At 39.9% G+C, this 23,934-nt stretch overlaps 1 protein-coding gene and 1 non-coding gene across 2 annotated transcripts in view; both read left to right on the top strand.

Annotated features, from left to right (window-relative positions):
- The window catches only part of LOC139940301 (U5 small nuclear ribonucleoprotein 200 kDa helicase-like), a 48,458-nt gene that overhangs the window by 9,554 nt on the left and 14,970 nt on the right, over nt 1–23,934 (top strand). The window contains exons 10-30 of the mRNA XM_071936496.1: nt 182–355; nt 912–1,049; nt 3,942–4,097; nt 5,193–5,363; nt 6,282–6,340; nt 8,065–8,323; nt 9,375–9,524; nt 10,481–10,666; nt 11,351–11,512; nt 11,979–12,260; nt 12,884–13,036; nt 13,704–13,784; nt 14,349–14,432; nt 15,108–15,214; nt 15,939–16,230; nt 16,705–16,775; nt 18,236–18,336; nt 19,717–19,890; nt 21,056–21,216; nt 22,054–22,281; nt 23,266–23,457. Coding sequence (XP_071792597.1) covers nt 182–355; nt 912–1,049; nt 3,942–4,097; nt 5,193–5,363; nt 6,282–6,340; nt 8,065–8,323; nt 9,375–9,524; nt 10,481–10,666; nt 11,351–11,512; nt 11,979–12,260; nt 12,884–13,036; nt 13,704–13,784; nt 14,349–14,432; nt 15,108–15,214; nt 15,939–16,230; nt 16,705–16,775; nt 18,236–18,336; nt 19,717–19,890; nt 21,056–21,216; nt 22,054–22,281; nt 23,266–23,457 — 3,381 coding nt within the window. The remainder of the gene's footprint in view (nt 1–181; nt 356–911; nt 1,050–3,941; nt 4,098–5,192; nt 5,364–6,281; nt 6,341–8,064; nt 8,324–9,374; nt 9,525–10,480; nt 10,667–11,350; nt 11,513–11,978; nt 12,261–12,883; nt 13,037–13,703; nt 13,785–14,348; nt 14,433–15,107; nt 15,215–15,938; nt 16,231–16,704; nt 16,776–18,235; nt 18,337–19,716; nt 19,891–21,055; nt 21,217–22,053; nt 22,282–23,265; nt 23,458–23,934) is intronic.
- On the top strand, nt 5,890–6,025 carry LOC139941263 (small nucleolar RNA SNORA57). The gene has a single exon (XR_011786581.1). It is a non-coding gene; the product is annotated as a small nucleolar RNA SNORA57 (small nucleolar RNA).

The following is a 23,934-nucleotide window of genomic DNA, read 5'->3' as shown; positions in this document are numbered from 1 at the left end:
GCCAGGGGGTTTCACACTTAATGGGATGCAACTTTTTATTTCAGATATCAAGTAACAATGACAAACCAATAGGAAAACTGACTGGGTAAATTAACTGGGGATGAACAACGACAAATTGACTTCAGCAAAATTTCAACAACGACCTCTGGATAAACGTGCCATCCAATTTTTTTGGTGACAGGTATTACAGCCAACAGAGATGCTTGATATTGATGACCTAGTCTTCGCTCAAGGCGGTCATCTTATGGCCAACAAGAGATGTCAACTTCCTGATGGCTCGTTCCGTAAACAACGCAAGGGATACGAGGAGGTCCACGTTCCTGCACTCAAACCCAAACCATTTGACGACGCTGAGGTAGGTTCCTGAACAAGATAGGGCATTCTATATAGCAGATTATTTTAAAGAATTTTTAGTTTGAGGAGAATGTGATTTGTAAAATCACTGTCGAACATAATTGTTCCTGTTATGCTGCATCTCTACAGGCAGCTTTGAATTTGGCTTAGAGATGTGTCAAATGTGCATTGAAAAAATTGGCTTTTATTAAAGATGGCCTTCTTTATGGGCAACTTGAATTTTAATTTTAAGCTCTGCAAATGTTCTGATTATTATATGTAGCGGCGTGGTTCGCCAAGCAATCCTGCAAGAAGTATTTATCAAAAATTGCTCATTATTTATGCTTTATGCTTAGATGGGCTCAAAAATGACCTTCATTGCCATAAAGAAAACTGACTTTATTTGGAGCTGTGTCAAAGGTCCTATTTTGCTTAGTGGTTTGACAACCAATCATTCAAGGATTTAATCAAATATGTCTATAATCAGGCTTAATGCAAACATGTGTATTTTAAAAATGCCTACCATTGTTCGTAAAGATGGTCGAAGAAATAATTGTACATTTTCTTTCATCTTGCAGTCATTAGTCCCAATAGAGAGACTTCCCAAGTACGCTCAGCCGGCCTTTGAGGGTTTTAAGAGCTTGAACAGGATTCAGAGCAGATTGTACAAGTCAGCGCTAGAAAGTGATGAGAACCTACTGCTGTGTGCCCCGACGGTATGTAGGAACTAAAAATATGTGCACTTGGAATATTTTGCTCTGTGCCTCAACTGTGAAAAAGATAGAGAAATAGGCGAATCAAATCTTTTGCTCTGTGCCCCGACAGTCAGTAGAAACTGACATATTTGCAAATTGAATCTTGTGCTATGTGCCCCGACTGTAAGTAAGACCCAAGAAACTGACATTTTGAATCTTTTGCTGTGCCCTGGCTGGTTGTAGGAACTGAAAATTACTGAGGAAATGGGGGTTAGCTCCGAGACAAATTCTGTCTTGTTCAGAGGAAAAATGTGATAGTAGAGTTTTTTGTTATACTTAATTGAAAAAATCAAAAGTAGCCTTTCCTAAAAATGATAATAGGCAAGTTACAAATGCATTAGACATGTTTGGTAGTATTATCAATGACCAGTATTCTCACTTGGTGTATTCCAACATATGGGCGATTCCATGGTTAGTCGCATTACACTTTTTAGTGTCATTTCTTGATCTTGGTGCTAGTAGTTCTATGTGAGATATTATTTCCACTAAGTTTATAGACTGATTTGTACTTGACACCCAAGGCTTTGGAGTGATGATATTAAAAATGTTGTGGGCGTTGTACTCTGGATGTTATAACGTTGTAAAAAGTGGTTAGTCGCATTACACAAAAAGGACATGATAAAAAATACACTTGTCTCAATTCAAAAGTTTCCTCAAACTAAAAAACTTGCAAAGGTTTTACTACATTTAGCACACATCTCTTATACATTAGTATCCAACAGGATACTTATAAATAGTCAGCAACTTGAACTTTTAGGTTTACGTGGCAAAACCATGGTTAGTCGCATTACGGTTAGTCGCATTACAGTTTGTCCGGCCACTTAAGCCAAGCCCAATGGAGCCCAAACTGAGTTCTTGTTTGGCAAAATTGGGTTAATTCCTTATCAACAAACAAAATAAATTAATTTCACTTGTTTTTACTAAAATAATAACGCTTTTTCACTTGAAAATCATAGAAACAAGGCTGAAATGTGTATTTTTAGAAAAGCAAACTTACATTTTTCAGAAATATTATTATTTCCCATTTTACTGACCACCTTTATTTTCAGAGCTGGCTGTGCATTCAACTTAAAATGTTAAATATCTTGCCGAGTATGTAGGAACTGAACAAAAATAAAATTGCAGATTTAAAGTGACTTACATACATGTAACCATGTCCCTGAAAAATCAAAGTTTGGGTTATTGTTTAAAAGTGGACTGTGAATTTAAAATGGCCTTGTTGGTTATCACAGGTTCCTCAATGCAACAAACAATTTGTTTTGTGTCGAAAAAGTGTATAAAACAAAACAAAAAACCTTCTTGATCACCCATCTCCTCGACTTTACCTGGATACATTTCACTGCATGTTACACCACACACCACTGACCATGCATTGCTACCCTTGCATTGCTACCCTAGTTTGTAAGGCAGCATTTTGTAGTTATCATGTTTCTTCTTTCTGAAGGAAAATGGTGGCAAGAGGACATCAGCTTTTTGCTTTTGTTTGCTCTTTTCGGAGATTTTTCTGTGCTCTTCTTGAATTCCTTGTATTTTAACATCATTCTGCTTTTTCAGCCTAGGCAATGGTACAACATGTACATATGTCCACAATTTGTGGAGTAAATTAGTTCCATTACTTCACTTTTCTACTCAATATTCTCAGAAATGTTGCTTTTCTTTATTTTGTTTCATATGTTAACATTAAGACTCAGTACAAATGATGACACTAGAAGTACCAGATTGGAGTGGCACTTGTACAACACATGTTATAGTTTTCAGCATGTGCTTTGGAAAAATGCATTGTGGGTAGGGCATGAGTGGCATCTGCAGAGCCACAGATCTCTTAATTCATGTAATATTGTCCTCTAGTAAGTCAAAACCAAGATATCCAGCTTTGCTGACCTCTTAGCGTCCTCCTTGAAAAAAGATTTGGTTAGTCACATTACATTGCATGGTTAGTCGCATTACCGGTTAGTCGCATTACACTTTTTGATGACTCGTTATTAAAATACACCAACTGGAGTGTTGATTTCTTTACTCATTTCAGACTTGGTAATAAGGGTAGAAGCATATTTTGAATTGCCATGACGATAGTCAGTGGATTTTTCGTGCAATTGAAATAACTTCATCTCTCGGTTAGTCACATTACGCCCTCTTGAAACTCCCACAAGTACACTCACATATTGCTTAAATGAGAAACACAAATTAAAATTCATTCTGGATTTTAAATAGTTGTACCTGCTGCTAATCTTAACTATTAAAGTTTTGCTGGAAGAACCTTTGTGGGGGACAATATTTAACTTTGAAGAAATCACCTTAATGTGCTCACTTTTTAGGGTCTGTTCACAGCTTGTGCAAACATGAGCTGAATTTGTACAAAATGGTACAGAGTGTGTAAAAAAAGTTAATGTCTGTTTCCTTTCATATGTTAGCTATAACTTTTAAGTGGAAAGAAAGTTGTAACACAATTTTTATTTTTTGGTGTCATGTCCATGTTTGCTTGGAATCGCCCATATGCATAAAATAAACCTTTGAAAATTTGGGCTCAATTGTGAGAGAAAGAAAAAACCCTTGTTGCACAACTTTGTGTGGTTTCAGATGCATAATAAAGGCTTTAGCTGAATTATTTTATTATTTGAGTGAGAAATTACCTTTTTCTTAAACACTATGTTACTTCCTCACATGTTTTATACCATCAACAGCTCTTCATTGCTCGTTACCAAGTAAGTTTTTGTGCTAACTACCAAAAAGTGTCCAGTGACTTTAAGAAACAGACTGCTAATAAAGCTGCCTCGTAGGATGTGTACCAATGCAAAGGGTTACCTTGTAGTCCGTACATTGATATAAATGTTTTTTTTGGTCACTGCCGTACAGGGAGCCGGTAAGACCAACGTAGCTCTGTTGACAATCCTGAGAGAGATTGGAAAAAACATCAACCTGGACGGCACCATCAATACCGATGTCTTCAAGATCATCTACATTGCTCCCATGAGATCCCTGGTACAGGAGATGGTGGGAAACTTCAAGAAGGTCAGTAAACACCTTAATTTTTACCCGTACTCCATATGGTCTTTGGCTAGAGACTCTCACAGAGTCCTCATTATTCCTCTAGTCTTTAGTCATTCAACACAGCCAAACTTTTTGATATTTATAAGATCACTACTCCTCAGGGAAAAATGTAAGCTTGGGCGATATCTCGATATAATCATAAATCGCAATACCATTTCTTCAACATTACAATATCGTCTTGATTTTTTGTTAATCGAATTATCGGCATATGTGGTTTTGATGAAGTATCACAACGTCTTCCCTAATTGAGACGTCTTGCATTATGGATGCTTATTGGTTAGCTAGAATGAAATGGGCAGGATATACACACATGTACGAACAGTCATGCGCAGTAGACACTTTAAAAGACACTTTATGTGTGTGTAACTCATAGAGCTATAACACCATGGGTAGACAGTACACCTCACAGATCCATACCTCGATTTGTTTAGAATGTTGAAGTATGAAAATTGGGCATCGTAAAATGTCAGAATTTTACACTTCAAATATAAATCGCGATTTAATCGAATATCGCGATACTTTTTTGACGATATATCGTGGGATAATAAAAGCAATATCGCCCAAGCTTAGAAAAATGTCGCTGGTTTGGTTTTGGTGGTGTTGGTTCTCAAACACATTCTATGAAAGAGATTTCACTGGAGGTGGTGGAGGGTGCTCCTAACGAAGAATAGACTTTTCATTAAGAACAGCAGCTTTATATGTTGTTGAACAGGATTGAGTAATGGTTGACAGCTGGAGGTTGTTTTCCAAGACTTAATCGTTCTGGGGAAAAAGAGTTTGCATTATCTTGTGAGTTGGAAGTAAGAATTTCTAGTTGGCTTGAGTGCCTATCATGCATCTGTTAGGTTTGGGGTCAAGATGCCCATTTATCATTTTATAAAAGCAATTTAGTTTATGTGCTTCCCTTCTGTCCGTTAGTGTTCCCCAGTCCACAGGATTGTTCCCTCCAACAATCAGATTAAGCCAAGAGATGAATTTTGGAGGACTCTGGGACTTCTTGGGTCATAATTAGAAAAAAACTGTTGTTGTTAAAATTTTGTTTTGTTTGTCTGCCAGCGCCTTGATTCATACGGCATCACCGTCTCTGAGTTGACCGGTGACCACCAACTGTCCAAAGACCAAATCCACGGTACACAGATCATCGTTTGTACTCCGGAGAAATGGGACATCATCACGCGCAAAGGCGGAGAGAAGACATACACACAGCTTGTGCGGCTCATCATCATTGTAAGTCAATTTTTATAAAGAGTAAATCTTCTAGTTGTCGGTGAACACACCATTCAACCAATCTAAACATTTTACCTTTAGTCACTTTTTGCGTGTGAAAAATATCAAAATTTAGGCTTATTTTGATTGTCCTAATTGGAAGGAGCAATTTTTATGAGTGTGACACACTGCCCTCTCTGTCTTTGTGTATTTTGGGCGCTTTTAAATTTTGGAATTCACAGTTAAAAACGCCAAACCACTCAGTCTCACTCAGTTGACTGAATGGTGGCCATACAATAACAAAAAAGAGGCTAGCGCTGAGCTTATCTTTCTCTTTTATGTTGATTTTTGTTTGCATATAACTTTAAAAATCGCTTACTGCTCCATGATCAACGCTAAGACATTCTAATTGCTGTGTTGATACTTGATGAAAATACCAGTGTGCCGCATCTCCGTGTGTGTACAAGCAGTATCTTTGTTTCCACAAACCCGGTTGTAAATTGCTCATTCATGTAGTTGTTAACTAGCTTTCTCTACCTACATCCACCCTCCATCTTGGCGTCTCTGTGTGTATCAGTACACAGTTTGTACGTATTATTGGAGGAAGATTAATCCATGCTGAAAAGCCTTCGGTGCCGGGGCCTATCATTGCCCCATTGCCATCCTCTAACAGCATTACAAATATCCAGTGTTAGAGTTGAAACCAAAGATCTTGTTTGCAAGGGACCTTGGGACTCGATGCGGCCATCTTGGCTTCTCTTCCAATCACATTCATATACCGAACAGGATAAAACAGTCTGGTGCCTTTTTACCTATAATGAGAATCAGAAGTGGTTAATGGATTTGAATGCAAGGTACATGACAAAAGATGGTGGCGGCATGGTAAAGGTCTATAGGTGAATCAGTGTGTTTCTATAATGATTTGTTTTCCTTCCATAGGATGAGATCCATCTTCTGCATGACGATCGAGGTCCAGTGCTGGAGGCTGTCATAGCAAGGTAAGATTGTCAACACGTCATTGTTGAAATTTTTGTGGCATGTCATGGCGGAGCGGAACTCAAGATAGCCGGACTCAAACTCTGGTGTTTCTGATCAGTAGAGTTTGGGTTCGAGTCCCGGTTGTGACACTTGTGTCCCAAGCAAGACACTTTACCATTATTGCTGTGGTGATTTTAGCATATGATGATTGAATGTTTCTCAGGGACGTAATCCTGATATCCTGATGAGAGAAACCACTGATGCTAATTGTCCCTCTGTTGATATTTGTTTATTTTCGAAGGGTGCTTTGTTTCTCCAGAATTTGTACAAGTAAAAAGCTCTTGGTGTTACTGCAAACCAATTGTAAATAAAGAACTCTCTGTAGATTTGAATTTGTGATTGTATACCATGCCCCATATGTAGTAGAGAGTGCCCCCTTGAAAAATTACCATACTTGAACACACTCTTTTCCTCTTGTACAGACAGATACTAGGTATGTTATTGGCATAGAGCTACATGTATATTGACTAGAGCACTAACTGGCTCTGCGTTTTGAAGCCATCCTGGGCGCAGACATGTTGGAGGTGGTGCGTGACTATGGAACGATTTTAACTTTGAGAGAACACACATTGCCGCGATTTTTTTACATGACGGCGCGTGCGTTTTACATATGCAACTGCCCATTCGTGAACGACGTCCCTGCGCTGCCTAATTAAAAGCAGTGGACACTATTGGTAATTGTCAAAGACTAGCCTTCACAGTTCGTGTATCTCAACATATGCATAAAATAACTAACCTGTGAAAATTTTAGCTCAATCGGTCATCAAAGTTGCGAGATAACAATGAAAGAAGAAAACACCCTTGTCACACGAAGTTGTCTGCGTTTAGATGGTTGATTTCGAGACCTCAAGTTCTAAACTTGAGGTCTCGAAATCAAATTCGTGGAAAATTACTTCTTTCTCAAAAACTACGTCACTTCAGAGGGAGCTGTTTCTCTACCATTACTGGTAATAAAGAAAGGTTTTGTGATGATAATTATTTTGAGTAATTACCAACAGTGTCCACTGCCTTTAACGATTGTGCTAATTGACGTACTAAAACAAAATATACGCGCCTCAAGGCGCTCGCAGTTTGTACGCTGATCAGCAGATTGTGCGTTCACATTTGCTGCATTTTTTGGTTCGATGACACATGGAAAAGAAGAAACGCACTATCATGCAAATAGCCGTACAATTGCCGTACAAAATTTCAAGCTTTTGTAATGGTTTGTACATAAACATGGATGCGCCCACACGGCTTCAAAACCTTAGTGCGTGTATAGCGGGGTGTTAGCGCTCTAGCATATATATATAAAGCTCTATGGTTATTGGCCCAATGACCATCGTGATAATGTAATGCGCATTATACTCTTATTGAAAAATGCGCTATATGAGGACTAGTTATTTTTTATTATTAAACTCTTTGTTGCACAGATGAAATTTTGAAAATAAAAATAAAAAAATATATGTTCAACTAAGTTGTTCTCAAAATTGTTCAATAGCATCCCCTGTTGAACATCACACCAAACAAATGCTCAACACTCGCTCTAAACAATCGAATGAGGGCAGTATATTTGGGGGTGTTGTTTTTAAGTTATGACTGTTTATAAAAGTCCAATTTGATGTGTTTTTGGTGGTCGCTAGCGACCACCTTAAGCACTAAAGGGTTGACTGTTTCATTATTTGGCATTATTTTTTTCCACCAGAACAATCCGCAACATTGAAACATCTCAAGAAGATGTGCGCCTCGTCGGTTTGTCCGCCACGCTCCCCAACTACCAAGACGTAGCTACGTTCCTGCGTGTCAAGCCGGAGAAGGGGCTGTTCTTCTTTGACAACAGCTTCCGCCCCGTGCCGCTGGAACAGCAGTACATCGGTATTACAGAGAAGAAAGCTATTAAGAGATTCCAGTTGATGAACGAGATTGTGTATGAGAAGGTGATGGAACACGCCGGCAAGAATCAGGTTGGTCTTCGGTCTCAATCCACCCCCGCCTTGGTCAACATTAAAGGGACATGTTGCCTTGGATGGGGCGAGTTGGTCTATGAAAAGCGTTTGTAACTCTTTCTTATTAAATGCAATGGTTAGAAAGATGTGTTAATAGGAGAAAACAATGACCCACACAAATATGCCTCAATATTGTGTTCGCAAATTAAAAGGAAAACCACACAATTTTAAGACATAATTCAGTGGATCATTATACTCTTCTTAAAAAACATTTCAAACCTATTCTGGCCGTGTTGATCCTAGCATATGATGATTGAATGTTTCTCAGGGACGTAATCCTGATATCCTGATGAGAGAAACCACTGATGCTAATTGTCTCCTGTCAGTGATCGATTGATGACATTCTGGAGGGCCTTGAAGTTCCTCCAGAATTTGTACAAGTAAAGAGCTCTTTCTAGGTTTGAAGTTAAAGCAGTTATAGACAAATATGTAGCAGAGTGTGCTCTTTTTGAAATGTTCCCAAACTTAGCAATCTTTTTCTTTTAAAGCAGTGGACACTATTGGTAATTACTCAAAATAGTTATTTGCATAAAACCTTTCTTGGTAACGAGTAATGGGGAGTGGTTGGTAGTATAAACCATTGTGAGAAGCGGCTCCCTCTGAAGAAATGTAGTTTTCGAGAAAAAAAAGGAATTTTCCACGAATTTGATTTCGAGACCACAGAATTAGAATTTGAGGTCCCGAAATCAAGCATCTGAGAGCGCACAACTTCGTTGACAGGGGTGATTTTTCTTTCATTGTTTTCTCGCAACTTGGACGACCAATTGAGCTCAAATTTTCACAGGTTAGTCATTTTATGCATATGTTGAGATACACCAAATGACTGGTCTTTGACAATTACCAATAGTGTCCAGTGTCTTTAAACTGGAATCCCCTTAAACCCTTTTAAGAAATTCCTGAGATTCCCTGGCTGCATTCGTTTTCTTTTTACTGAGGGCCTCTGGGATTCTCCAGTAACCCTCATCATTAATTCTACTTCACTTTACTTTTGGGGTTGATATCTTTTTAGGTCCTGGTGTTCGTCCATTCTCGTAAGGAGACAGGGAAGACGGCTAGAGCTATCCGAGACATGTGTTTGGAGCATGACACGCTCGGTCAGTTTCTACGTGAAGGGTCGGCGTCCACCGAAGTACTCCGGACAGAGGCTGAACAGGCCGAGGTGAGGAAGATTCTCTTGAAACTTTGAGATCAGGGATGAGAAATATCAGAGAAATAAGATCCTTCATATGTTTACCACAGGTTGGCTTCACCTGTAGCCAGACTGTACACTACGTGGAGGTAGATCAATAATCAATTAAAGAACAGACCCATCTTTCTCTATGGTGTGTTTGTACTCCATTGACTGACAACAACGCTAAAATCACTGGCCTCGGGCTTCGGGCCTGCGTTCCAGTGTAAATTTGAAACCCTATGATGTAAGGATCTCTCGTAAGTAAAAAAAAGAAAACAAATACAACTTGTTTGCACTGACAGTGGGGTGTCATGGCCAAGCAGTTAAGAGCGCCAGATTCAAGCTCTGGGCCAAATTTCATAGACCTGCTTAAGCACAAAATTTTGCTTAAGCAAAAAAAATCCTTGGTTGGTAAAATCAGATTACCAGCCAAGAATACACTCAATTGTTATTCTAAGTAAACAACAGCTAAATACCAGTCACAAGCAATGTATATGGCATGAAATTTTGGCCGGTAACGTGTGTAAAATAACGTTGTGCTTAAGCAAATTGTTTGCTTAAGCAGCTCTATGAAATTGGCCCCTGCTGTTTGATCAGCAGAGTGTGGGTTTGAATCCCGGTTGTGACTCTTGTGTCCTTGAGCAAGACACTTAAAGCATAAGCTTCTCTCAACCCAGGGGTAAAATGGGTACCAGTGAGGGCAGAGATGGTTCTTGTGATTGATCTAGCCGAGTAGCGCATTTGTTGCACAAGGCTGTATAGTCCCCTGTGAGCTGAGATGGTTTAAGGAATGATTGAAGGCCCAGTGACCAGGGAAAATAATGTGAAGCGCTTTGGGAAGCCCTTTGCGCGTGAAAAGCGCTATATAACAACTAATTATTACTATTATTATTATTATTATAATGTAATTCACAAATCAATGTGATACCCGTTTGTTGTTTCAGAACCTGGAGTTGAAAGACCTCCTGCCGTATGGTTTTGCCATCCATCACGCCGGTATGAATCGTGTAGATCGAGCCCTGGTGGAGGATCTGTTTGCTGATCGTCACATTCAGGTGCTTTGTTCAACGGCAACGCTGGCCTGGGGTGTTAACCTGCCAGCACATACAGTCATCATCAAAGGAACACAGGTATGGATTGTCTTTGGTTTGGGTGTGTGGGAGAAATCTCTACATATTTTGCATTTCGGACTTACTGTATTTTTGCAGAGTATTGAAGTTTCCTCATCTTTGCTGAGTTGATTAGAGCATAAAAAATCAAGTTCTGATGGCCGACTCGTTAGAGAGTTGGTTTGAATCCTGATCGTAACTAGGCCTAGTCTTGAAGACTGAATGGAAATTTACTTGATAACCTGTACCTGCCAAGCAATAAACTTCTGTGCTTAGCATGTTTCTGCTTAATAGATTAAGAAGTTGGTCCCTTGCTTTTTCAGACTTCAGGCCTGACAATTCACAGAGGCAACGAAGGCGAAATGCTACAGTAGAAATTTGAAATTTCATGATAGGGTGCCCTTTACCAAGAAACAAATGCCTTGGTGCCCTTGCCCTTTCAAAAACAAAGCATACAACCCTGAGATTTGCTGTGCAACCTTTTTTTTCAGACCAAGCTGGATGTATGGAAGTGATATCTGGTAAAATGTAACAAAATGTCACATACAGTACACAAGGCTGGCTCTACACACACACCTGTTACAGATTCATGCTAGATATAACTCTCCGGGGAATGCGAGTCATTTGAATTAAAGTGACCAGTTTTTAACAAATTTACAACTGTATGACTCGATCATTGACTAAAATATTTCCTTCCGTCTTCAGATCTACAATCCAGAGAAGGGGCGTTGGATCGAGCTGGGTCCATTGGACGTACTCCAGATGTTGGGGCGTGCAGGGCGCCCTCAATACGATACAAAGGGAGAGGGTATTCTAATAACAGGCCACAGTGAGCTCCAGTATTATCTGTCTCTCCAGAATCAGCAGGTAAGAATTGGGAGGCGAGACGTCATGGATCAAAGTCGAAAAAAGTAGAAGCTGGGAAAATAAAGAAAGAAATAAAATAAATAGAGGGAAAAATTACCAAGGAAAAGGTTACTGATAGTAAGGCTTCTCGGATTCAAATGAGGGGCCATATTTTTATCTTGAGAAAAATAGAATAAGCTGTTGCAAATAACTTGCCGACCAAAAGGACTGATGGTAAAAATTGTTAAAATAGTTAATGGGTTAACGTTGCAACCCAGTCTTTTTGAAGACTCGTTTTTACATGACCTTTTTTACATGACCACGTTGCTTTGATGTGAAATGTTTCTCAAAAATGTTTCTCAAAATGCTGTAGGCTTCTAACCAAATAAGTTTTTATTGCCATTAATTTTAAAAGTTGAATATCAAATGTATACCTCACCTTTAATTGTCAGATTTTAAAATTACTTGATTCCTTTTATAATTTCAGCTTCCTGTTGAGAGTCAATTCGTGAGCAAGCTCGGCGACAACCTCAACGCGGAAGTCGTCCTCGGCAACATCCAGACGATGAAGGACGCCGTCACCTGGCTCGGTTACACCTACCTGTACATCCGCATGATGCGCAACCCAACCCTCTACGGGATACCGGTCGACGGCAAGGATTCCGATCCGTACCTGGAGAGCCATCGGATTAATCTGATCCACACGGCGGCGTGCCAGCTGGATAAGAACAACCTGGCCAAGTACGAAAGGAAATCTGGACATTTCCAGGTAAGAATTCCCCATAGGTGACGTGTTGCCACTAGTTGGCAGTAGAGATTGTACTTTTCCATAGACCTTTTTGCAAATACCTATTGCGCAAGCGCTAACTGTTGAATGAGGTGCATGCTGGTCTAGTTACCGATCAAACATGATCGCTAGCTTGATCAGCATGCGCCTCATTTCACTCCTAATGCGCGTGTACCAAGTATTTGCGATAAGGTCCATTGTTTGCATAGTTTTACAAGGAATTCTTACAAGAGCTCAAGGACACAATATTGTCATGACAGGGATTCGAACCTACATCCTGATGACTAAACCACCAACCTTGAATTTGATGCTCTAAACCAGTCGACCATGACACCCTATGAAACATATGACTTTTCTTGTGGTGGTTTCTGTCTGGTGCCCACATCCTCCGTATGATTATCACAGGTTGGCTTTACCTGTAGCCAGACTGTACACTATTTGGAGGTAGATCAAGAATCAATTAAAGAACAGACCCATCTTTCTCTATGGTGTGTTTGTACTCCATTGACTGACAACAATTTAAGTTCAGTGAAAGTTTAGTATAAGTTTTGTTTGAATTTGTGTGATGTTTGACGCCTGTGATTTGTTCTGATTGCATTTTCTAGGTGACTGAGTTGGGTCGCATTGCCAGCCACTACTACTGCACCAATGACTCCATCTCAACCTACAACAGTCTCCTGAAACCAACCCTGAGTGAGATAGACTTGTTCAGGGTCTTCTCTCTCTCTAGTGAGTTCAGGAACATGGTCGTCAGAGAGGTAAGACTGTCAACCCCCCCCCCCCCAAAAAAAAACAAAAAAAACCTTTGCCCCACCTACTCATTCAACCCTTATTTGGTTTTCCTCTTACATTTTCATATTTCAAAGGCACTGTCATTAGAATGTCTTAAAGACAGTGGACACTATTGGTAATTGTCAAAGACTAGCATTCACAGTTCGTGTATCTCAACATATGCATAAAATAACAAACCTGTGAAAATTTGAGCTCAATCGGTCGTCGAATTTGTAAGAATATAATGCAAGAAAAAAACACACTTGTCACACGAAGTTGTGTGCTTTCTGATGCTTGATTTCAAGACCTCAAATTCTAAACTTGAGGTCTCGAAATCAAATTCGTGGAAAATTACTTCTTTCTCGAAAACTACTTCACTTCAGAGGGAGCTGTTTCTCACAATGTTTTATACCATCAACCTCTCCCCATTACTCGTAATCAAGAAAGGTTTTATGATGATTATTATTTTTGAGTAATTTCCAATAGTGTCCACTGCCTTTAAAGTCTTCGGGAAAGATCTGAAGTGGCACCAAGGCCAAGATCAGGGGCAACTGAGGCCATTGCCTCCCTGTAATTCCAGGGCTGCTCACTCTGGTTGCCCCTTCTATAGGTTCATTGCTGAATGGTTAATACAAACAATTAATTTATGTCCAGGAAGAGAAGCTTGAGCTGACTAAACTGCTGGAGAGAGTTCCAATTCCCATCAAAGAGAGTATTGAAGAACCGAGTGCAAAGGTAACCACTCTTTCTGTGCTAATTTAAATATGTATATATTTTAATGAGGTAATATGAATATTTATAAGCTGGCAAATCTTCTTAATCCACAATGTGATGTTTGAAATCCTGTTTGTAAATTGTGGTATGATTCCACTGTAAGCCTCACCCTCTTCACATAAACTGGCAAGGTTTTCCCAGGAATAATTCTTTTGGGTTTTCCTCCAACATCTAAAACTGGAAGCTTCCTTCCTTGTCTTCACTCCATTGGTGTTCTTGGCTAGTACAGTGATTAAGTTTGCTTTTCTGAGAGTCCTTAACTTCACAGCCAGAATAATTGAAATGATATGAAATTACTTGAAAATAGGTTATAAACTATTTAAGAATGCTTCATTTTGATGTGGTTTGATTTGTTGCAGAAATTTAACTCGATTGAGTTGTATTTAATTTCTTTATTCATCAGGTATAAAAATACATGAAATATAAATTCCAACGTACATCAACATATTGCACAAGATATTACCCAAGAAATAACAATAACATTTAAAAATTATTAATTCCTTCTTCATGGTCGACTCTATTCAGGTAAACGTCTTGCTCCAAGCATACATATCTCAGCTCAAACTGGACGGATTCGCTCTGGTGTCTGACATGGTCTACATCACACAGGTTTGTAGAGATCAGGTTCCCTGTATACACCATCTTGGTGATTGTGTTGATTAATGTGTCATGTGAAGGGACCAGACTATTTTCTTACTTCCAGCCTCACTTTGGTTAAATATAAGCAAAAGGAGGGAAACTCAAGATGGTTGGTCTGTCCCGACAATTGTTGTTTGATCCTAGCATATGATGATTGAATGTTTCTCAGGGACGTAATCCTGATATCCTGATGAGAGAAACCACTGATGCTATCTGCCAAGTGCGTAAACATCACTTAAGTTTGCATGTTTGGCTCGGGCAAGTTTGAAACATTGGTGCAGTAGTTTGAAACTTGCACAAAGAGCTACCCAATGCTAGACATAATTTCAATGCAGAGTTTAGGCGAGCTGACGATAAAAAGGAGATTTGTTCTCAACTTTTCCCCCCAGGTTTTTTAAAAGAGTGATGACTTAGTCTTAAACTGTCGAACCTTGCAGGTTCGGTGAACTTAATTGCATTGCTGCTACCCCTGCAAAAAAGAAAAAAAAAAGCCTGTTGATGACCTCGTCGCCGTCTCTGTTATTCCCATAATTCCAAATGTTACCTCATCAATTTGGTTGCAGACTTTTTTTGCAAAGCTTAATTAAATATCATTTGATTGAACTGACAGTTTTTGACGGTAGTTTTCTTTGATGTCCTTTTCAGTCTGCTGGCAGGCTGATCAGAGCCATCTTTGAGATTGTTCTTCACAGAGGTTGGGCACAACTGACGGACAAAACCATGTCACTGGCTAAGATGATTGACAAACGAATGTAAGTATGACGGGTCCAAAAAAGAAACGGGTTTACAGGGTGCTGCGGCACAATCTATATCCAACTATACCAGAAACATTGAGGCAAACCCCCTTCTTTTAACGATAGTTGTACTGGATTCTTGTTCTTTCCCAATAATGGTTGTTTGATCCTAGCATATGATAATTGAATGTTTCTCAGGTACGTAATCCTAATATCCTGATGAGAGAAACCACTGATGCTGTCCACTATTTGCCCCGAGTGTGTAAACAATCGCAGCCAAATAAGTGTTTGCATTTTTAGTTTGTGCAAGTTTGAAACATTTGTGCGATAGTTTAAAACTTGCGCAGAGAGCCACTTAGCACTCAACATGGATAGAAGTTCAATGTTGAGTTGAGGTGAGCTGAGGCTAAACTAAGAGATTAGTTCTCAACCATTGTCAACTAGGTTCTTTTACGTGCATTACACAACACTTGGGACCTATGGCTTTACACCCCATCTGAAGGACGCCGCAATAATGGTAAAGTGTCTTGCTTAAGGACACAAGTGTCATGACCGGGACTCGAAATCGTGCTTTGTGATCCTTGGCACAGTTTTGTTTTGCTTTGACTTCAAAGTTCAAGACATTTGTTGTTTCCTTTATTTGTATGTATTCTCCTTATACACAGGGAAGACAATGTTCATGTATTTTAGCATGACAATGTATATGTTTAATCTTAAATCTCTTATCTGCTTTACATCCAAGGTGGCAGTCGATGAACCCACTGAGACAATTCCGCAAGATTCCCGAGGAGGTCGTGCGAAAGATCGAGAAGAAGAACTTCCCCTGGGAGCGATTCTACGACCTGGGCCCCAACGAGATCGGTGAGCTCATCCGCATGCCCAAGATGGGCAAGACGCTGCACAAGTACGTCCATCAGTTCCCCAAGCTTGAGCTGGCCACCCACATTCAGCCGATCACCAGGAGCACGCTAAGGGTCGAGCTGACCATCACACCAGACTTCCAGTGGGAAGAAAAGGTTCACGGCAATTCAGAGGTAAAGTCGAGGCTGATATTTTGACAATTTTTTTATTTTATGTAAACTGCCTCTTTGTTCATTGGGAAGAGTTCTCTCAGAAGCCATTCAGAATTGTCAACATTTAACATTTTTAAATTTTTTATTTTTAATTGTTGACCCAATCAGCGTTTAAAAAAAATTCTTTGTGTTTTGTTCCTTTAAGTTCTGAGCATGCGCACATAACTTTTGATAACTTGAACAATCATTTTACTTGGTTAGTTTGCTGCCTCCTCGCGTCTAAAAAAATCCCTCATACTTAAATGTTTTGCCTAAAGTTCCTAGCATATGATGAGTGAATGTTTCTCAGGGACGTAATCCTGATATCCTGATGAGAGAAACCACTGATGCTGTCCACCATTTTGTTTGTACTCGCACTTCCTGTGTAAGTTTTTAAGTGTGTTGAACAATATAATTCACTCGTATTCATATATTTTATCGCAATTCACCCCTCAGGCATTCTGGATCTTGGTTGAGGATGTGGACAGTGAAATCATCTTACATCATGAATACTTCTTACTGAAGGGGTGAGCAATACAGCCTTTCTAAATATTAAACCCTTTGAAAAATATTTATTTTCGTTTCGGGCGACTGGAGATTTCACTTAATGTTGAACAATCAGTTAATGCAAAAAGTTGATACCAGAAAGAAACACCCCAAAAATGAACGAATAATTGGTGTTGTAAGCAGAGTGGAAACCAGTCTGGTGTCCACATCCTCCTTATGTTTATCACAGGTTGGCTTTACCTGTAGCCAGACTGTACACCATTTGGAGGTAGATCAAGAATCAATTAAAGAACAGACCCATCTTTCTCTATGGTGTGTTTGTACTCCATTGACTGACATTGTCTCTGCTACACTCATTTAGTTGGAAATAGGAGGGTGGGGGGTGGGAGGCTGAAGGTAGGAGTTGATTGCTTAAAACAGTCTAGATTGTAGGATGGAGGGGAAACATGCATCAGGCCCAAAGAGATGCAGTAATAGGTGCAGGAATAAAGCTGTTGTAATGGCTCTCTGTTTTGCGCCCCGGCAAAGCAAGAATTTTTGGGTGAGAACAACAAACCTTTGAAATCTCCACTTTAAAGCGGATTTCCGCTTTTTTCATTTCACGGATTTCCGTTTTTTTTTTTTTCATTTTCCCATTTCGCGTTTTTCTTGCGGGTTCCGCTTTTTCCTCGTTCGTTTTTATCTTCTTTTTTACATCCCAAGTAGATCATCAAGCAGCAAGTACCTGGAATCGGGAAGCACTTTAATTACGATTTGATTTTGACATGTTAGTCGGGGGCTAGACCCAGTAAAATGCTCCGTGTTGGTCTTTCATTTGAGCTGTTGTTAATTTTTTTTAGCGCGATGTCCATTATACATGTACTTCAATGTCATTGTTCCATTGCACCTAAAAGCTGTACTAAATAGCCAACACCTTGAGACAAAACTAGGCACACATGGTTTCCCCATCACACGACGAACGTATGTTGTGTGTGTATATTTTGCATCAAGTAAATAATATGGCAGTCGACGAGGACGCATCGTGCTTGCGGAATACCTGTCTAAGGAATGCTACGAAAAATATATTGAAAATGAGGATGCACAACACATTGTTACAGTGTAAGAGTTGTGGCCTTATGTTTCTGTGAATGCTTTGTCTACGCTGCAGTTTAAAAGCCTTTTAACACTTGTAGTGCTGGCCCAAAATCCGGACAAGTTTCCCGTTGGCCCAAAATCCGGACAACAGTTTTTCACCTTTTTTTTTTTCATGACCCACTTCACAGGCCTGGAACAAGCAGAGAGCACTGTTTCAGACTTAAACACCCTGATAGGACGAACTAGGTCGGGCACACTGATGGCACATTTACTATGAAAATATCTGAATAGAAAACAAAAGCTTGCTAGTTCTGTGTCAAATTATTCAATCAAATTGTAGAGCATAAAATTTGACTGATTCCATCATTTTATAAATTTTGTGGTATGGTTTGCTTGTCATTTACAGCAAATTTGCTCAGGACGAGCACGTCGTCAAGTTCTTCGTTCCTGTCTTTGAGCCGCTACCCCCTCAGTATTTCATCCGTGTCGTATCAGATAGATGGATCGGTGAGCCAATTAATAGTTTAAATTCATAATAGTAGTGGCTTTTTATATAGCGCTCCAATACGTCACTCAGTTACGCTCATGGTGCCCTGATGTTATTACCCCTGGTCACTGTGCATTGTAATTATTTCCTTAAACCATCTCATCTCCCCGGGGAGTATACAGCCTGTGCTGCCAAATTTGTAGCGCACCAAGCTAAATCAATCACAAGAGATCATCTCTACCCTTACAGGTACCTATTTACCCCTAGGTGAAGAGAAGCAACTATAGTCAAGTGTCTTGCTCAGTACACAAGTGTCTTGCTCAAGGACACAAGTGTCATGACCGGGATTGGAACCTACACCCTGGTGACTCCGCCACCAGAGCTTGAGTCAGATGCTCTAAACCGCTCGGCCATGACACTTTATCAAATATATATGACTTTTCTGTTGGTTGTTTCTGTCTGGTGTCCACATCCTCCTTATGATTATCACAGGTTGGCTTTACCTGTAGCCAGACTGTACACCATTTGGAGGTAGATCAATAATCAATTAAAGAACAGACCCATCTTTCTCTATGGTGTGTTTGTACTCCATTGACTGACATCAATAAAAATGCACATTGCTATTACAGGGCTTGCTTGCTTGCTATTACAGGGATGAGCAATGGTCAAACTCCTTAACAAATGTTAATTTGAGATCACCTAAATCACAAGGCCACGGGCAGCCCTTTCAAGGGGACAAAGAGCCACCTACTCCTATGGCTGAAACAGGGTTATCCCCCCCCCTCACAGTCCGTAAGGATGTAGGCATGGGTGTTGTCCACTAGGAGCCTAACCGGTAGAGCAGAGTGCACTACCTTCCAACCTCTTTACAAAGCAATTATGGTTAAAGACAGTGGACACTATTGGTAATTGTCAAAGACTAGCCCTCACAGTTGGTGTATCTCAACCTTTGCATAAAACAACAAACCTGTAAAAATTTGAGCTCAATCGGTCATCGAACTTGCGAGATAATAATGAAAGAAAAAACACCCTTGTAACACGAAGTTGTGTGCTTTAGATGGTTGATTTCGAGACCTCAAGTTCTAAATCTGAGGTCTCGAAATCAAATTCGTGGAAAATTACTTCTTTCTCGAAAACTATGGCACTTCAGAGGGAGCCGTTTCTCAAAATGTTTTATACCATCAACCTGTCCACATTACTCGCCACCAAGAAAGGTTTTATTCCAATAATTATTTTGAGTAATTACCAATAGTGTCCACTGCCTTTAAGTGCCTTGCTCAAGGGAAAAATGTTCATGATCGGGATTAGAACCCACATCCTGCTGCGGACAACACCAGAGCTTGGGTCTGGTGAACAATTCTTGTTTTCTGTTCTCTAAATTTGTTTGATTTTCTCCACAGCGTCCGAGACGCAGCTACCGGTTTCCTTTCGTCACCTCATCCTCCCTGAGAAGAACCCTCCACCCACGGAGCTTCTTGACCTTCAAGCCCTTCCCGTCTCCGCCCTGAGGAACACCGCCTTTGAGACGCTGTACAACAGTAAATTCTCTGTCTTCAACCCCATACAGACTCAAGGTAAAACATAGCCACAGCGTTCTTAATGGGAAAGCATACCTTCGGGTTTTCGAACTGTTTGTGTGTTTTAATCCTAGATGAATATATATAAATATACAAAAAAACTTACATGTGAAAAATTCATTTCGAAAGGTGGTCGCATTTTTGAGAAGTGGACAAAAAAGTTATGTCCATGTAGGAAAATAATTCTGTAATTGGAATCTGAGAACCGTTACTCTCAGATTCAAATTTGATATATTTTTTACACTTTACTTCTAGTGAAATAATTTTCAAAATGTTTTATACTGTCATAAGCTGCTGTAACCAAGTAGGTTTTTGTTGCAAATAATTTTAAGACTGATTAATAAACATATACCCTTCCTTTAAGAGGGACCAAAGTGGGAACTGGTAAATTTTATATGGGCTGAATTCAAATCAAGCGACTTCATCCACGGCTACATCGTACACATCCTCCTTATGATTATCACAGGTTGGCTTTACCTGTAGCCAGACTGTACACCATTTGGAGGTAGATCAAGAATCAATTAAAGAACAAACCCATCTTTCTCTATGGTGTGTTTGTACTCCATTGACTGACATTGTCTCTGCTATTATGTTTGTGCGAGTTCACCCCAGACAAGGCTTAAAACAACTCTTCGTAATGGGCCATACGGAGAAAAAATTCAGTTGAAAACAACTCGGGGGGGGGGGGGGGGGGGTTAGCTGAAGTGAGGAAATTATATTTTAACAATTGTCTCGTTAGCAAAAATAATCAGAATACCAGTCACGGATTGTACATGTGACATTGTACTTTGGCTGGTAACCTTATTCTGATAAGCATAGTTTTGTTTTGCTTCGCTGCCATTTTGTGCTTTACTCGGGGCCCAATTTCATAGAGCTGCTTAAGCACAAAATTCTGCTTAAGCAAAATAATCCATACTTAGTAAAATCAGAATATCGGCCAAGACTCCACTCAATTGTTATGCTAAGTAAACAATAGCTAAATACAAGTCACAAGCAATGTATATGGCATGAAATTTTGGCCAGTAACACATGTAAAATAAGCAAGCTATTTTCGTGCTTAACCAATTTTTTTGCTTTAGCAGCTCTATAAAATTGAGCTCTGCTCTATGGAACTGGGCCCCTGCTCTTTACACTCAAGTTTGTTGTTTTCTTGTTTCTGTAGTTTTCAACGCTGTATACAACGGAGACGAGAACGTGTTTGTGGGTGCACCCACAGGGAGTGGCAAGACGATCATCGCAGAGTTTGCCATCTTGAGAATGTTGTCTCAGTCAGCGGAAGGTCGATGTGTCTTTGTGACTCCCCTGGAAGCCCTGGCTGAACAGGTAAGCCTAAAGTGCAGGATGCATTCCTCACAAGTCCAAACTTTAAAGGTGCTAGACACTATTGGCAATTACTCAAAATAATTTTTAGCACTCAAAATATACTTGGTAACGAGCAATGGAGAGCGGTTGATTGCATAAAACATTGTGATAAACGGCTCCCTCTGAAGTAATATAGTTTTTGAGAAAGAGGTAATTTCTTACTCATACAATTATTGAAAGACTTCAGGCCTATGTGTTTTTTCTGTCATTAATCTCTTACAATATCAATTACCAATTGAGCCAAAATTTTCACATGTTTGTTATTATATGCGTATATTATGTTTGGACACACCAAGTGAGAATACTGGTCTTTATCAATGACCAAAACGTGTCCAGTGCCTTTAACACAACAATTTTGGCCAGAGATACATGCTCCATAAATGAAGGTGGAAACCAGTCTAGTTTCCACATCCTCCTTATGATTATCACAGGTTGGCTTCACCTGTAGCCAGACTGTACACCATTTGGAGGTAGATCAATAATCAATTAAAGAACAGACCCATCTTTCTCTATGGTGTGTTTGTACTCCATTGACTGACATTTTCTCACCTTGTCTCTGCTACACTCATTTAGTTGGAAACAACTTTGGGGGGAGGGGAGGGGTAAAGGTAGGAGTTGATAGTCCTCTTAAAACAGTTAATTATTATAATTACTATTTACAGTTTTATAATCATGCATTGCAGTGAATCAGTCATTCAGTTAAACTGAGCATAGGCTCTCCTTGCTGAAATATATTTTGCAAATGAAGCACCTTGTAAACCATTACTCCTTAATGATTTGCGTCCGTCGTTGGAATAGGTTTACGCTGAATGGCACGCCAAGTTCCAAATGCAGCTAGGCAAGAGGGTGGTCCTACTGACCGGAGAGACAAGCACGGACTTGAAGCTCCTGGCAAAGGGCAACATCGTCATCAGCACGCCAGAGAAATGGGATGTTTTGTCACGACGATGGAAGCAGCGCAAGAATGTTCAGAACGTACATCTGTTCATCGTGGATGAGTTGCATCTTATTGGTGGTGACAATGGGGTAAGACAAAGTTTCATGTTGCCAGTAATTTTCTTTGAAAACCAATTTCTGTGTGCTTATTGTGGCGTTGGATCACACCCTAAGGTGCCGAAAAAACGCTCATTGTTTTTTTCTAAAAGGTATGTGGAGCTGTTTTTGAAATATAAGACCTATTTATTTATGTAGCACCGTGTAATGGTTTTTAATATTTCTCTCATTATTTCTCTCATTGCAACTCAGTCTGTTCTTTTGTTTTGTTTTGCTTTACCTGTTTGTCTTGTCTCCTTGTTTTTAGTTAACCTGTCAATAGGTTGTCTTCTACAAGCCTTTGCTTAATCTGCCAGGCTCATACATTCTATATTTTGGTCTACATTGATAGACTCTTTTCCATCTTCTTCTGTGCTCACTATTTTGCTTTTTTTGACGCTAGAGGGCGCTGTTCGTTTGTGAATGAGATCTTATGGGCGGATTGATATTAGTTTTAGACAGTGTCACTCGGTTCATTCATAAAAATGACCGGATCTAATTTAAAGATGGCGTTTTGCTTTTTCTTTTGATCGTGATTAACTCTACGTGAAGGAAAACTTTTGTAATCTTTGAACAAATTACGTCAGAAATGTCATTGTTTTAACTCTTCACGGAGGTGAGCATAGTTAAATACTTAATTTATGCTGTTTTATGCTGTCTTAATAGAAGTTTCATAAGGATTCAGACAAAACATTCATATCAGTTGTCGCCCGACGTCCGCGGATATTCGGATATTAAAGAATATCTGGTTACTTGGTTGTAATTACAGAACTATCCAGTTTATAAATAGCTATTCGCGCCCTATGGGGATATCCGGTTAAGAAAAAAAAGGCATTCGCGGTTACGGATAGGAAAACCTATTCGCCATTAACCGGATATTCGAATAATTCGCCCAGGCCTAGAGAAGAGTAGCATGAAATAAGTAATTGTTGAGTTGAATTGAATTGAAATGGTCATTAATTTCTCTGTCTCTTCCAGCCGGTTCTTGAAGTCATCTGCTCCCGGATGCGGTACATCTCCTCCCAGATTGAGCGCAACATCCGCCTCCTCGCGTTCAGCTCCTCCTTGGCCAACGCTAAGGACGTAGCCCAGTGGCTAGGAGCAAGCACCACCAACACCTTCAACTTCCATCCTAACGTCAGACCGGTTCCACTGGAGATGCACATCCAGGTAAAATTGAAAATGCTTTTCAGTCTTCCTTGTCTATGTTTTCTTGAAATTTGTTGAGCAGTTTACTGAAATAAGTTGAACGGTTGGGTACGCAGGTCTGATACTTCACGGAGGCACAATGGTGAGTGTCTCCACGCCCCCTGGTAATTGCCTTGGTGCCCTTGAAATCCTCCAGTAGAAATTTACAAATTCCTCGGTCATAGGGTGCCCTTTAGCAATTAGTCATTGCCTCCATGCCCCCTGGTAATTGCCTTCCTTGGTGCCCTTGAAATGCTCTAGTAGAAATTAACAATTTCCTCACGGGTGCCCTTTACCATGGAGAAAATGCCTTGGTGCCCTTAACCTTTCAGTAGCGAATCATACAGACCTGGGTACCTTTTTGTTACGACACAAAACACAAATGTCCACAGAATTTTATTGAAGTTACACGGTTTGAGGATAACGCTAGTAGAAAGCTTCCCTTAGAATATTAGTTGC

Source organism: Asterias amurensis, chromosome 8, assembly GCF_032118995.1.
Source record: "Asterias amurensis chromosome 8, ASM3211899v1".
Lineage (NCBI taxonomy): Eukaryota > Metazoa > Echinodermata > Asteroidea > Forcipulatida > Asteriidae > Asterias > Asterias amurensis.
This window is presented reverse-complemented; position numbering and strand designations above follow the sequence as displayed.